Genomic DNA, 14,171 nt, shown 5'->3' with positions numbered 1-14,171 from the left:
TACTAATGAACTCAACCATAGTTATTTCTCAGTCAACGAAAAATGCCACTTCATTTGTCATGTCAGTATCTGATTCCAAATGACATTTTAATTTTGCTAAAGGAATTGATGAGAAGCTGCCACAGAAAAGGGGGAAGCTAACTGTTTGAATCCTTGGCCAGCAAGAACCCTGCCATCAGGCTTGCTGGGCATGCCATCTTCAATAGCAGATGGACAGAGCAACTGAGGTTATATTGTGACTGCTATGGCTTTGTTTTGACCATTATTTCTATCAGGAAATTCCTGCAGCCCCCAAGAGAGAATATACTGGGATTCTCACACCACCATTTTTAAACATTCTCCTGAGTTCATAGCAAGGACAGGAAAAAGTTACCTTCTTATTTATGTCACACTTTTTGCTTTCAAAGTTCTTGTACTAAATTTATCATGTCCTTTTGTGTGATGTTCACATCCACTCTATCCATAGGGTGAGGAAACTGAGGATAGCAGATATTATCAGTGCCCTACTCATGTGCCCTGCCATTCACCATTCTTGAGCTCACTGAAGGCTTCTTACTACAAATACTGGTAACCTGAGGGATTTCTCCAGCTACAGGAATGTGCTCGGTCTTCCCTGGGAAGTGCTTGGGAGTTAATGACTCTGAGGAGAGCCCTCAATGAAGCATACACAGGGTTTCTGGGTACACAGCCAAGCTTCCAGCTTCCTGGCCCTTCAAGGAGGACCTCTTTGAGGAGTGTTCTACAAGGTCTCTCAAAGATCCCTCGTGGGATTGAGCCTCAGGTGCCCACAGCAGTACCCTGCTCATTAACATCCCTGGAATTGTCTTCCTTCCCTGTCTCATGTCCTCACTCCCATACTGGGGCTTCCTGGGCTCACCTCCCACGTAAACTACTTGTATCTAAATCCTTGTCTCAAAGTCTGCTTCTGGGAAAGCCCAACCTAAGACACTGGGCCACAGAGAAGATTAATATCTGCTGAATACCACACAGCTACTTAATGGAGAACCAGAGCTGGAACCCAGGACGTTGGACTTCTGGCATATTGACCAGATAAAGTTGCTTCTTGCTGACCACCAGCACTTTATAGAATTGGTCCCAGGACTTCTGGGCAAGAGGAAGACACTATAAACAAAACAAAGTTGTTAGATGACTACTCCTTGCTTTTTAGGAACCCGGTCACTACCGCCAGCAGGAGAAAACAGAAAAATGAAGGGTAGTAATTACCTAGCATGACGAAAGGGACTCCCAGGAAGGTGGAATTGTATTTTCCACCAGTAAGATTGATGATCCCGGCCGCAGTGAGAGTGGCCAGGCTTATGGTCACCAACCCGAGCAGGCCTAGCCAGGGTTTGCTGCGGACGCAGTCCTGCATAGAGCAGCAGAGGATAGCCATGGTGACCACCAGGATCAGGCTGGTGACCAGGTAACGTTCCGATACGCGGCTGGTCTTCTGGAAATCTTCCCTCAGCGAGGAGGACGTGTAAGGGTACATTTTGACTTTGCTGTTGGATTTCTGGAACAGTCGGACGGTGTCACAGAAGCTGGACTCCCACCTCTCGGCCACCATGTCATTGAGACTGTTGATTGACTGTAGGTAGTAGGTGAGCTGGACAGCCTCTGCAGACTTCACCCGGTCCTTGCTGTGCACAGTGACGCCTCCAAGCTGGTGCCCGTTGTACACTGCTCTCCCATCCTTTAAGTGAGTGATAGGGTACGTGATAGCAAAATTGGTCCGGTTGGTGGCCCGAGCATTCTTTAGCTCCTCCAGAACATGCACTATGTCATCCACGATGCAAGTCTTATCGTTATTCAGGATACATATGTGGGCGAACGTGTAATTAAAACCAGGCCTTGGAACCTGGATCCTGGTCACAGCGGCATGCAACTATGGGGAAAAAAAGGAAAGTCAGTGTTTATTACCAAAAATAAGACATTAATAAGTGACATTAGCTCTGTGGATTCAAATATCTCTATTGTTTTTTGGGGGGGGGTCACTGATGCCATCTCTAAGCTAAAGCGTTCAAATGCAATGTTATAACCTTACATCAGAAATGGGTAGTAAGGATGCAAAACACACATTTAACTAGTGGTCCTCACAGTGTGGTCCCTGGAGCAGCAGCATCAGCACAATGTGGGAACTTGTCAGAAATGAAAATTCTCAGGCCCCACCTCAGACCTGGTAAATCCGAATCTCTGGGGTGGAGTCCAGGAATCTGAGTTTTCACAAGCCCGCCAGGGGATTCTAATACAGCTTAAGTTTGAGAAGCTCTGGGTTAAAGTATCAACATTATTTCCACATGTTGGGTTATTTGTAACTCACTTGGTCTATAAATGTCTGAAAATCTTATATACATCGACCATTCACTCTCCCTCCTGAAAGTGTAATGTAAAAAGTGAACTAAGGGGGCCGGCCCTGTGGCTGAGTGGTTAAGTTCAAGCGCTCTGCCTCGGCGGCCCAGGGTTTCACAGGTTCGGATCCTGGGCGCAGGCATGGCACCGCTCATCAGGCCATGCTGAGGCGGCATCCCACATAGCACAACCAGAGGCACTCACAACTAGAATATACAACTACGTACTGGGGGGCTTTGGGAGAAGAAGAAGGAAAAAGAAAAAGATTGGCAACAGTCGTTAGCTCAGGTGCCAATCTTTAAAAAAAAAAAAAAAGTGAACTAAGGTGCAATTCCAAGTGCAGAGGCCCTCCGCAGCCCTGTCCCTTGCTGCCGATTTGTAGGGCAGCTAAATGATTTCCATCCAATTCAATCATTCCGTGCTGTAAAAGACAAGAGGTTCACCTTGAGGGCCCTTGTATTCTCTGACTTTCCTCGTCTGCTTATATGGGATGTGAGCTGTAACTGCAAGAGCCTGGCTGGGAATCATGCTAAAGTAGCACAGTGCGATTTATTCCACACACCTCGCCTAAGTCAAAGTTGCCATGCCCAGGTTCTGTATGCCTGCAATCAAAGTGCACATGGGAACACAAGCACTCATTTAACAGCCCCGACTACATGCCAGGCACAGTTCTAGGCCCTTTATACAGATTCATCCATTTAATCCTTACAAGAAACTATGAAGTAAGTACAAGCACTAGCCTCATTTTACAGACAAGGAAACTGACACACAGAGAAGCCAAGTCACTTGCCCAAGGTCACACACATACGAGGAGAGAGAGCTGGACTATACCAGGCAGTCTGGCTCCAGAACCCGTGCCTCTAGCCCCTCACCATAGGTTGGCAATGCCAGCAACTGAATGAAGGTTCTTGCTAGCAACTAATTCCTGAACTTGTGCTTTTACCGCCCCACCCCTAAAAAATCACAAGTGCTCAAGTTCAGATATATAGGAGTGTGTGTAATCTATAGTCTAAGGTGAGAAAAATAAGGCCTTCTCTCTGTGAAATATTGCTAGTCTGCAAAATGAGACCAATGGTAGACATGTAGTTGAGTGTTAAGTGAATGAGTGCGTCTAGGACCGTGCCTAGCACTGAGTGGGCTTTCCCAAGAGCAGAGATAGCCATCATTGCATATCTGATGAATGAAGAAGAACACTTCATGCCTAAAGGGAATAAAGCTTAACATCCAGAGTTGCCATAGTGTGGCTGTGCCATTATAACTCATAAACATCTGAGCGTCTCCATGACCCTGATATATTTTCTCTTAAATCTGCTCTAGATGGATTATTTGCTAAGACATTTTGCTGTGCATGTGCCAGGGTGAGTGGGATATTTATTATGCTTTTTGAAAATGTCTGAGGTGCACCAGCTGTCAGGGTCCTTTAGTTAGCTCAGAGCATGAGCTGTTAATCCTAATTCTCAGTACTCCCTCCCCTAAATCTCCTTATGGGCACCAACTCCAGGTTCAGGAAACACTTCATTGTATTACGTCCCGTTTAAATATTTTGAGTTCTTTCCTTCATACGCGCACGTGTGCACATACACACACACACACACACACACACACACACACACACACACACTTGATTTCCCAGAGATACCTAGGAGACAATTTTCACAAAACTCTAACCATATGCTAAATTTTTGTTTTGATGCTTTGAGATTAATGATGAGCAAAATGCCTTCAGTGGTTTTAAACTGTGAGAATGTGTATTCATCCATTCTTTTCTAAGCATAGCCCAATGAATTTTGATTAAAAGAACTCTTAACTACAAAAAAAAAAATCAAAAATATAAAAGGTTATTTTGGAGGAGAGAAGAACCAAGAGGAATTTAAAGACAAGACAGAGTTTTGATAAGAGTTAAAAGATACTTTGGGGAAAGATTCAGAATAGGCTAGAAAAGGAGTGGTATTGAAAGCATGCATATGTGTAATATTTAGTGCATTGTTTGTTCCCATGAACAGTCTAATAAATCTCCCTTAGAGTGATTACTAAATATGTCAAGAGAAAAAGATTGCCAAATAAGATGGTGTTAAGCCACAGGGCTGAACCCAATTATAGCAAGGGGATATTTTCCATCCATTCTCTAAGGCGACCCATGCCCTGCTGGGTGCGGAGTTGTAAACTACTTAATGATCTGCCAACTCTGCAGATCTACTGCAATGACCCCTGGGACCACAGACTAAAGAAAAGGACACTATGTTAACTCCTGTATCACCACATCATAGGAAGGAGGCTTGGAAAATGAGAATGTTACTGAAGTTTGAGAGGGAAGGTTTCTTAACTCTCAGTACCAGAGCTGCTGTGAGATGCAGCTGCTTTGAATTTCTGATGGAGAGGTGGGTAGATAGAACATGTGTCACTCTTGCCTCTGAGTGGCAGGGAACTGCTGAGTGACAAAGCAGCCAGAGAGGAGGTGGCTGAGGCCACCCACCTGGCAGGGAGAGTCTGTGGGATTCTACTGTGGGATAAGAGGTGAGACTACAATAAGAGACATGGGAAAGGAGAATCTGTGACTTCTGAAACTACTCAGTTCTGATCTTTGGTTCTTACAACTACACATCAAGTACACACACAATCTACTCTTGGCTGTCCACATAGCCATGGGCAGACACACTGCACATGTTACCTGGACATCTACCTGTATCAGGTTTTAGAAGGCACTAGTGTGCTTTCCTAAAGGAGCCCCAACCAGCACAGTAGAGACATGAGTAGGTCTCCTTAGATATATTCACAGCGAAAAAAGGAACCCAGAGTTCGAAGCTATGCTTTTTTGGGCTTTATACTTACTTTTAATTTCTGCAGTGAAAAAGAAAAGGTAAAAATGTTGACAACTTAATTTACAGTGATTTCATCTTTGCCTTTTTATTTTTAAAGGTATGCTTTTTGGTGAGGAAGATTGGCCCTGAGGTAACATGTGTTGCTAATCTTCCTCTTTTTTTTTTCTCCCCAAAGCCCCAGTACACAGCTGTATATCCTAGTTGTGAGTCATGCTAGTTCTTCTATGTGGGCTGCTGCCACAGCGTGGCTTGATGAGGGGTGTGTAGGTCCGCACCCAGGATCTGAACTGGCGAACCCTGGGCTGCCAAGAGGAGGATGTGAACTTAACCAATGGGCCATGGGGCCAGCCCCCTCACCTTTGCCTTTAAATTAATCCTTGCTCTTGGGGGCAGAATAGGGAAAGACAGACAGGAAGACATCAAAACATGGTCGTGAAATGGTGACCATGACACCTCAGTCCACAAAATGGACAGCCTCAATTCACACAAGCTTGTTACTGAGCTAAGCAAGTGACCCTCTTCTCAGAAAAGGAGGGGAAAATGACAAAGTAACAGTTCGGACCCTTCATATAGTCTGAATCTGTCTTGTGAATCAACATATAATCCATGTTTCTATAAAAATGTATAGCTTTTGGATTATTCCCTCAACACACATTCAGTGAGTACTCATTAAATCTACTGTGTTGTCAATAATAGGATAATTTCCCCGAATTTAGGGTGCTCACACTCACACATGGAAAATCACACACATAAGAGATACAACATCGAAAAGAAAGGAAAGAGCCTAACAGTAGACACCACCAAGAGCTCTGTACCAGTAAAGCCTAATCCAGTGGCAATCCCGATCACAACATTTTTTATTATTGTATTTGCTGCCAAAGAGGCCAGAACTGAATGTTAAATTGAGATTCATTCTAAGGCTCTGAACATATTGTTTAAATTGTTAGCTTCTTTGCTCTCCTCACCCCTCAGGTTAAGGATGATGATAGTAACAAGTCTGCTAAGGAATTTCTATGCAGTTTTAAAACTTTATTCAATATAAGACTCTATGGAAATGATTAAATCATTATTCCCCTTTTATAGCTGGAGCAATTGAGGCCTAGAGAATGTCAGTAACTTACCTAAGATGACTCAGTAAGTAAAGGGCAGATGCAGGATTCTAAATCAGGCCTCGCTCCAGAGTGGGACACTTAGCCCTAGACCAGCATGACTTTAGAACTTGAGTGAGGATGAAGAAGTGTCAGCCCACCTGGTTCAAACGACCGGCCATGGATATGACCGAGCTGTAGGGCGGCCACACTTGGGGATCTGGGTCCGTCAAGAGAGATAAGAAATAATCCAAACAGGCAAACCTCATCTTTAGACGGCAACATTACATGCCAATATTAACAGGCAATGAAGGGGATGGGTTTTGAGCTTACTGACTTTTCTTGTTCTCCATCCAGCCTCTGTAGTTGCCAAATAAAACTGTTCAAAGACAGGCTTACCAAGAAAAAAGGCCGTGGAGCACAATAGAATCCAGTGATACGAAGTTTTGGCTTCAAGTCTGGCTGCTTAGGTAGGAGTGTCAGAGACCCTAGGAATGTCACTCTACTTCTTGAGGGCTCAGATTTTTCAGTAAAAAAGGAGGTTTGTTTAGCTAATCTTTACAGACAGATCTTTTTGGTTCTAACACGACGTAATTCTAAGATGAGTGACATCCATAAACTATACAATCAGATCCTGGGTGAGAGAAAGTTAACTTAATAAATATCAATTTGAGATTTATTATGTCTGCTTGAAGTATGCTTTTCCAACACATTGAAGTTCTTTTTAGGTCAATGACATCTGATAGTAGATGAAATCCAGAAAGAAAACCAGAGAGTAGGGAAAATAGGTTTACAGAAAAAAAAAGGTTCCCTTCTCCGAGTGATTTCCCGTTCTCGGGAGGCACTGGCTCTTATAATCCCCTTCTGCCAGAGCCTGGGACAAAGCCAGTGTGTGCTGCCGGTCACGACAGGCCAGAGTCTAATTTCCTCTCTGCCTCTCCTTGGCACACTCAGATCTTCCTCAGAAGACAGCAGGGGCACCTTGTAGAGGAGAGTACAGAAGGGATCTGTGGGGAAGGAGGTGTCTGCTCCTGAGCAGTGATTAACATAGGAAAAATACCTGTGGGTTCAGAAGATCTTTTACAATACCTTTCAGTTCCTTTTGTATTTGTTTCTTGTTGAAAAGGGGGGGAAGTAAGGCAGGAAGCCCACTCAGCCAGGCAGGGCAGTTAACACCTCAAGCTGTCCCCCAGCAATCTCAACTGTGAGGGGAGACTCAGAGGAAGTGGGGGCTCCCCAGATCCCCAGGGGGAGTCAGTGTGATGATATCACCTTTATGGGCTGTCTTCCCTTCCTTGTCTCACCTTCCCGCCTCCTCCTTCCACCACTCCCAAATAAGCTGCATACATTAAAACAATTTAAAAAGGGAGGTTGTGGGTTTGCCTTTCTGACCTACATCATTTGCCCCCAAATATTACCTTCAAGATGACACTAAATCAAAATTGCTTAAAAAATGCTTTCAAGGAATATCTGCTTTTCACCCCCAAATAAAATGTTTTCTTCACTGAATCCCTCCAAATTCCAGGTCTTGATCTGGGTCTATATTCTGCCACTGTAAATGGGTAGGAACTGACTGGCAAGGTATCCTCACCCAGGACACAAGCAAACACCTTGAAGTGGATGGATCTGGTCTCCGCAGTTCATCAATTACGCTAGCTCCCTCGGTGTTATGTTCTGTCTTTGCATGATCTCACTCTCACCCACTCTCTTTCCTCTTCTTTTAATAGAAATGCATTACATCAGAACACCAGAAGTCGCAAGTTGGGGATTGTTACCGTGATTCATTTGTAGTGCAGCCAAAAGCAAGTTAGTCATCCCTTAATAAGTGAACAGAAATATCATTCTGCCTTTGAAACATTACATGTTTGGAGGACACCAAATTTAAGCTGTGGAGATAGTCAAACAAGTGACTATCTATCCACACGCTTCATCTGTACATGTGTGCCTGGTGTCATGCTGACCTGCTCCAGTGACAAAAGACAAATGATTACCTGTGTCAGTACTGTAGTGCCAGTGCAGGTCTGGGAGAGTGGAATGTTTCTGTTTTTCTCCTTGCTTTACCAGGGGGTAAACACTCTCATTGCGGGTGTTGACACTAAAAAGCAGCCAAGACAGCCTCACATTGTAATTCCCTGAACAGGCTGTTTGTCTTTGCAGCCTTGGCTGAAAAAACAATGCAGCTTTGGATTTGAAGCAAATAAATATGAGATTTCTGAAACAAAAAATAGTAATGATGAAGGAAAAAGCAGCTACAACATCTCGTGGCAACTTTTGCCTGATTCCATGTTGGTCTGGAGAAGAAAGAATGTGGTGAGCCACAGGTCTAATACTTTCTTTTTCCCCATAATCTGGGAGAAAATTTCACTTGGTCTCGATTGCAAAAAAAAAAAAAAAAAAAAAAAAAAATTCCTTGATATCATGAAGACCCCTGGAAATCTGTAAAGTTAAACTTTCTGATTAGAACGGTTATTTTTTAATCCTGCTGTCCTCACTTGACTATCAAGGTTAAGCTTAAACTCTGGTTGAGCAAGTTTGTGGGTCATGAGATTTGCTGGGTAACTTTAAAAGGACAGGATGCTCTCGGAAATGGGAAAATGTTAGAACTGACTGGCTAAGAGGCAAAGAGAGGTCCCAAGAAGCCAAACGCCTGGGGAACAGGCAGCAGCCATTTTAAGACTTGGTCAGGAGACCACAAATAACTATGCAAGGGACAGAAAAGACAGGATGTCAAGGACATCCACGTCTGGAGAAGAACTGTGGACCCGAGTGGGAAGAGCACTGGATCAGGAGTCAGAAGACTTCAGTTTGAGTCCTGGGTCTGTGTCTTGCTGGTCACATGAGTTAGAGATTTAAAAATGCACTTTTGAAAACATATATCATGCCGCTTCCCTGCTCTAAATCCTCCAATGGTTCCCCATTGTGCCGAGAGCAAAACCCAAGTCCCAACTGTAGCCAACAAGGTGGTATATTACCCTTGCTGATCTCTCCAAACGCCTGTCTCAACAGGCCCCAGTCACGCTGCCCATCTTTTGATTTTGCCTAGGATGTATTTCTTCCAGATAGCCTCACTTGCTTCACTCTCCCGCTCAAGTGTAATCATTTTCCCTGATCCTACCCCAATTTAAAAGATGGCATCCCTTGCCATCACCATCATCTTTGCTTGTTTTAAATTTTCCATGGCACCAATTATGGCATGACATTAAGTTATCTGTTTCTTTTGTTTCTTTGTTCAGCTGCCCCCGCTAGAATATGAGTTGTGCCATGCTGCAGTGTTGGTCTGTTTGGTCTGCTTCTACATCTCCATTGTCTAGAACAGTTCCTGGAACACATACTCAACGGTTATGGATTAAACATATGAATATAATAATCTTGTGAGTGGATGGATTTTAGTCTGTCTCATGGACATGATGAGGGCCAAATGAAGTGATGGATGTGCATGCGTTTTGTAAACTCTAGGGCTACACAAATGTAGTTATTACACGGCAGGGCAGCATGGAATGGTATCTCGTCTGGTTAGTGTCTTACAGCTGTCTGGACATAACCCTAGAATTGATTCCTGATGCTCCTGGAGGCCCTGAGCTTTCCGGGGATTGGACAACATGTACTTTAGTGGGAAGGACATGGGTTAGGAGGTCAGAATTCCACAAGTTCAAATCCTGCCTCTGTTAAGTTCTAGCAATGGGAGTATAGCAGACACAGCTGGGCCCTGCCCCTATCTCTTCACCACTTCAGTGCATGCCTGCCCTACTTCCAGCCTGATGTGGAAATACTGGGGCATTAACATACTATCTCAATCCCAAGCGGCCTGGACCAATGGCTAAAAATAGTTTGTGTATAAATAGCCCAGCTCCCATGTCCCCAAGGTGGGATGACTCTCCGGCATGTGTTCCTCACTGTTTCCCAGAGTTCCCTAGCAGGATTAGGCTCCATTTGCCCACAGAGTAACTGGCTTGACAATGTCCCTATAACTTACTGCCTCGCTTCCCTATCTCACATTGCCATCCCCTTACCAGTGCTTCCTGGGGTTGTCTTGCAAATATACTACTTGTATTGAGTCCTGGACTCTGGGTCAGCTTTTGGGGGAACCAAACTAAGGGAATGACTTAAGGCATTTAATTCCATTTCATTATCTGTAAAATGGGGTAAACCTGACCTCACAGGGTCATTATGAGGATAAAGTGTGATAACATATAAAGGGTGTCTGGCCTGGCATTTAGTATTGGGTTAAACCATATGAAATTGCCATTTCTACAGGTGAAAAAGTGTTTCACTATCGGCAATTTTATGTGGTTCACCTAACTGACCTTCAGTGAGGGTCTGTTCTTCCTTCCTCCTAGCCCCTCCTCCTGTCAGAACTGGAGCTCCCCTAAGGGGGTTTCAGACAATTTTATTCGGTTTCCAAGAGACAGTCTGGTGTTACCAGGACAGGCTTTTAAGAAAAAGACAACAGTTTCGTGCCAGGAAAAATCTCACATATCCACTCATTCCCTTTTCCACAAGCAAAAACAAAGCTGCAGATAATGTGGGTATGAGCCCTTGCATGCAACTGGAATTCACACTTAAGCACTTTCAGCTTAAGAAAAAAAATAAAATGCCATATAACTCACATCCCTGAAATATTTGAAACTGTAAATAATTAATAACAATGTTAAATCTACAAAATTATGAACAAGTGTCTCCATCAGATAAGCTCCTTGGCAATTTTTTTCCTTCAAAAGATTCACTAAGTTTCTAATGAGCACTGAGCTTGAGAACCATGAAAATTACGGCTGATGAAAGAAGAAACAAGAAAAAAGTTCCACCTAATGACATGGTAATGGCACTCCTGAATGATGGACCGTGAGCTTTACAAGAGCGAGTCCTTGATGTAATTCATAAAAGTGTGTCACCTGATAGTGCATTCTTTTTCCTGGAAATAATTTTTTCCGTTCTCAAGGTTCTCATACAAAGTTACTGACCTTAAAAATTACAGGAGTGTCTCAGCTGCTGCCTTCTTTTCCAGATCTGAAAAGAGGTCTTATAGAGCAAATGGTCAAGGCTATGATAGTTTCTGTGATTCAGCTTGCCAGGGCCTTGACCTTTCTGGGAGGTGTTAATATTGGTGGCATAGTGTGACGTGGAGAAGAAAGACTGCCTGGGCTCAGTTGTCAGATTTGGCACTTAGTAGCTGTATGATCCTGGACATTGAGATGTTACTTAACAGCTCTCTCTGTGCCTTGGTTTCCTCATCTGTAAAATGGGGACAATAATGGTACCTATCTCATTAGGATTGTTGGAGGATCAATGAAAATTTATTGTAAACTACTCAATATAGTCTCTGACACACAAGTGGTACCCAGTAAAGGTTTGTTAGCAAAAACAAAATGAACAAGCAAAAAAACCCATTTTTCTCTTGCCTTGTCCCCCTTAGCTTGTTTTTCTTTAACTGATAGAACCTCCTCAGTTCTTGAAAAATATATTTAATGAAATGTAAAGGTGACAGATTTTTGCTCACATCTTTACTGAGAGATGAATGAGTAAATGAGGTTAATAGCATGCGTCAATACACATATTTGAAGAAAGTAGCTGGATAGTACGTGTTTAAAAGTTGGTACTCCCTAAATCAAGATTAAGCTCCCAGCCTGAAACCATCCCATCTTTTTCAGGTTAGCTGCCCCAGCAGATTACTGGGCACATCAGTAGGGAAGGGACCAGGCAGGGACCAGGCAGGGAACATGGTGGGGGTGAAACAAGGAAACTAAAAGATATTGAGTGCTTACATAGTGGTGGGCTTTGTACAAAGAATGCTGCTTCTGTTCTCTCATTCAATCCTCACAGCAACTCAGGGAGGTAGATGTTATATCACATTTACAGTTGAGGAAGCTGAGCCTCAAGGAGCTTAAACAACTTGCCCACGGTCACAAATTTAGTAAGTGGATCAGCCAAGATTTAAATTCTAGGCTCAGAAAACTGCCCCCTAATGGAAGTTCCTTTGGCAAAGTAGACTTTACCCCCTAATTTCTCTGCTTTGGCCATTTGGATATTGATAAACTTGTTATGGGGTGTTCTGCTTAAGCACAGTCAAGCCTCAGCATGAGATGGTTAGCAGCAGTTATGAGTTAAAATTGGTGATGATGTAGCAAAGTCAAGGGGTCAAACATAACAAAGCAGCCTAGAAGGAGCAGCAAGACTGACTGTACTGAACAGTGAGGCCCAACAAATGCCAGGTATCTATGACAGAGAACTCAGAGAGAAGCCATAACTCCGTTACCAATGATGAGCACATGCAACCAGTTGGAGACGAGGAAAACAGATGTGCGAAGAGACAAGACTGTCATCAGTCCAAATAACATCCTTTGCATCTTACATGTTTCTTATATGACTCTCCCCTCAATACACACAGAAGGAAAAAGAAAAAAAATACTTTATAGAACATATTAGTGAAAAGGGCTGGCAATTTGTGGATTTATTGCAAAACATCAGATTGAAGTTGTGGGTGCTAACGGATTTTGGGTATCACCCCTCCTCAAAGGCAGTTTAACACTAGAATATATCTACTCCATGAGGACAAGGACTGTTTCACTCCATCCTGTATCCCTGGCACATAGAGGAAGCCCAACAAAGATGTGCTGACTGAACCTTCAGTGTTTGCTCCTTCTTGCCGATTTATATTTTCTCTGGTGACATTGAATGATACTTCATTTGTACCCAAAGGCTACTGTGCTACATGCATATCATTTCCATCTTAAATAAACAGATGACATTGGATTTAGTCCTGTTGCTTACACACTGCAGACAAATGGCTGATCTCATTAGACAAATGGATATGGTTAGACTATAATCCAAAAAATATAAGAGTAGAGAAACAATTTAGGTAGGAGATTGGGTACTGAAATAATTATGTGTTATGCTTAATCATAGAGTAGTTTTCTTGTGTATTTGTTTGTTGGATTTCTTTTTTTGGAGGGGAAAATTTTTTTAAAAATACAGAAAAGTTTAGAGACTAATATAAAAACTCCCATGTATCTATATCCAATGTCATGTCTATCTGAAGATTCTGCCCCTGCTGCTAATGCCCTCGGTGGGTAGGGTGACCATATAATTTATCATCCAAACTGGGACACTTTTGAGAGTGCAAGAGGGCACTATTAATTTCACAGGAACACCAGGCTTAAGTGGGACCATCACAAGCAACGCAGGATGTTCTCTGTATCTATGCGTGTCTCAGAGGATGTGAGCACTGATGTGACTTCATCCATTTATGCCTCACAGTGGGCATGGGATGGCAATCCCTTGATTTGCAGACCCATCACTGCTGATGGAACCTGGACTATTGCAGGTGATGCTATCCTGTCATCACACAGGACTCGGGAAAGGAATCTGGAAAAACTCCCTCGATCTCTATTTCCACTCACACCTACCCTCCCACCATTACAACTTCCTTCCATGTTAAGGCTCTGATGTTTTACAGGATTCAGCTCTCATGTAGCCCAGTTCTGTTCACTACTGCAGAGGTGGAGTGCATCCATAGTGCACTTAGAACATTCCATATACCTTCCCTGAGCACACTGGCCCTGCTGGAATTGACAGATGGCTTCCACTTGGTTGTCTCACTGACATGTGGCTTCTCCAAGCCAGGAGCAATGATTGCTTTCATGTCCAAAGATGTCTCTCTGGGTGATTCTGTCTTCCTTTAATGCTGACAGTGGCCCACAGACTTGGCTGATGAAATTTTTCAAGGCTCACAGATGTGAAGTCTGTGATGGGTGGCAGGTGGGAGGCCAGAGCATGTTTGCTTTGTTGGGAGTTAGAGGTCATGGAGAGAAAGTTTTCTGCATTTCATCACCAGTTATAGCAATGAACCATTTACTCATCATGTATTAAGTGTCTACACTATGTTGGACATTAATATAAACTCTGGGGAAATAAAGGACAT

The 14,171-nt window shown here is 43.3% G+C and overlaps 1 protein-coding gene across 2 annotated transcripts in view; it reads right to left on the bottom strand.

Annotated features, from left to right (window-relative positions):
* The window catches only part of PTCHD1 (patched domain containing 1), a 54,991-nt gene that overhangs the window by 14,876 nt on the left and 25,944 nt on the right, over positions 1-14,171 (bottom strand). For both annotated transcript variants that reach the window (XM_070258708.1, XM_001492306.7), the window contains one exon: positions 1,225-1,885. In XM_070258708.1, the coding sequence (XP_070114809.1) occupies positions 1,225-1,885 (661 nt within the window). The remainder of the gene's footprint in view (positions 1-1,224; positions 1,886-14,171) is intronic.

This window comes from Equus caballus, chromosome X, assembly GCF_041296265.1.
Source record: "Equus caballus isolate H_3958 breed thoroughbred chromosome X, TB-T2T, whole genome shotgun sequence".
NCBI lineage: Eukaryota > Metazoa > Chordata > Mammalia > Perissodactyla > Equidae > Equus > Equus caballus.
This window is presented reverse-complemented; position numbering and strand designations above follow the sequence as displayed.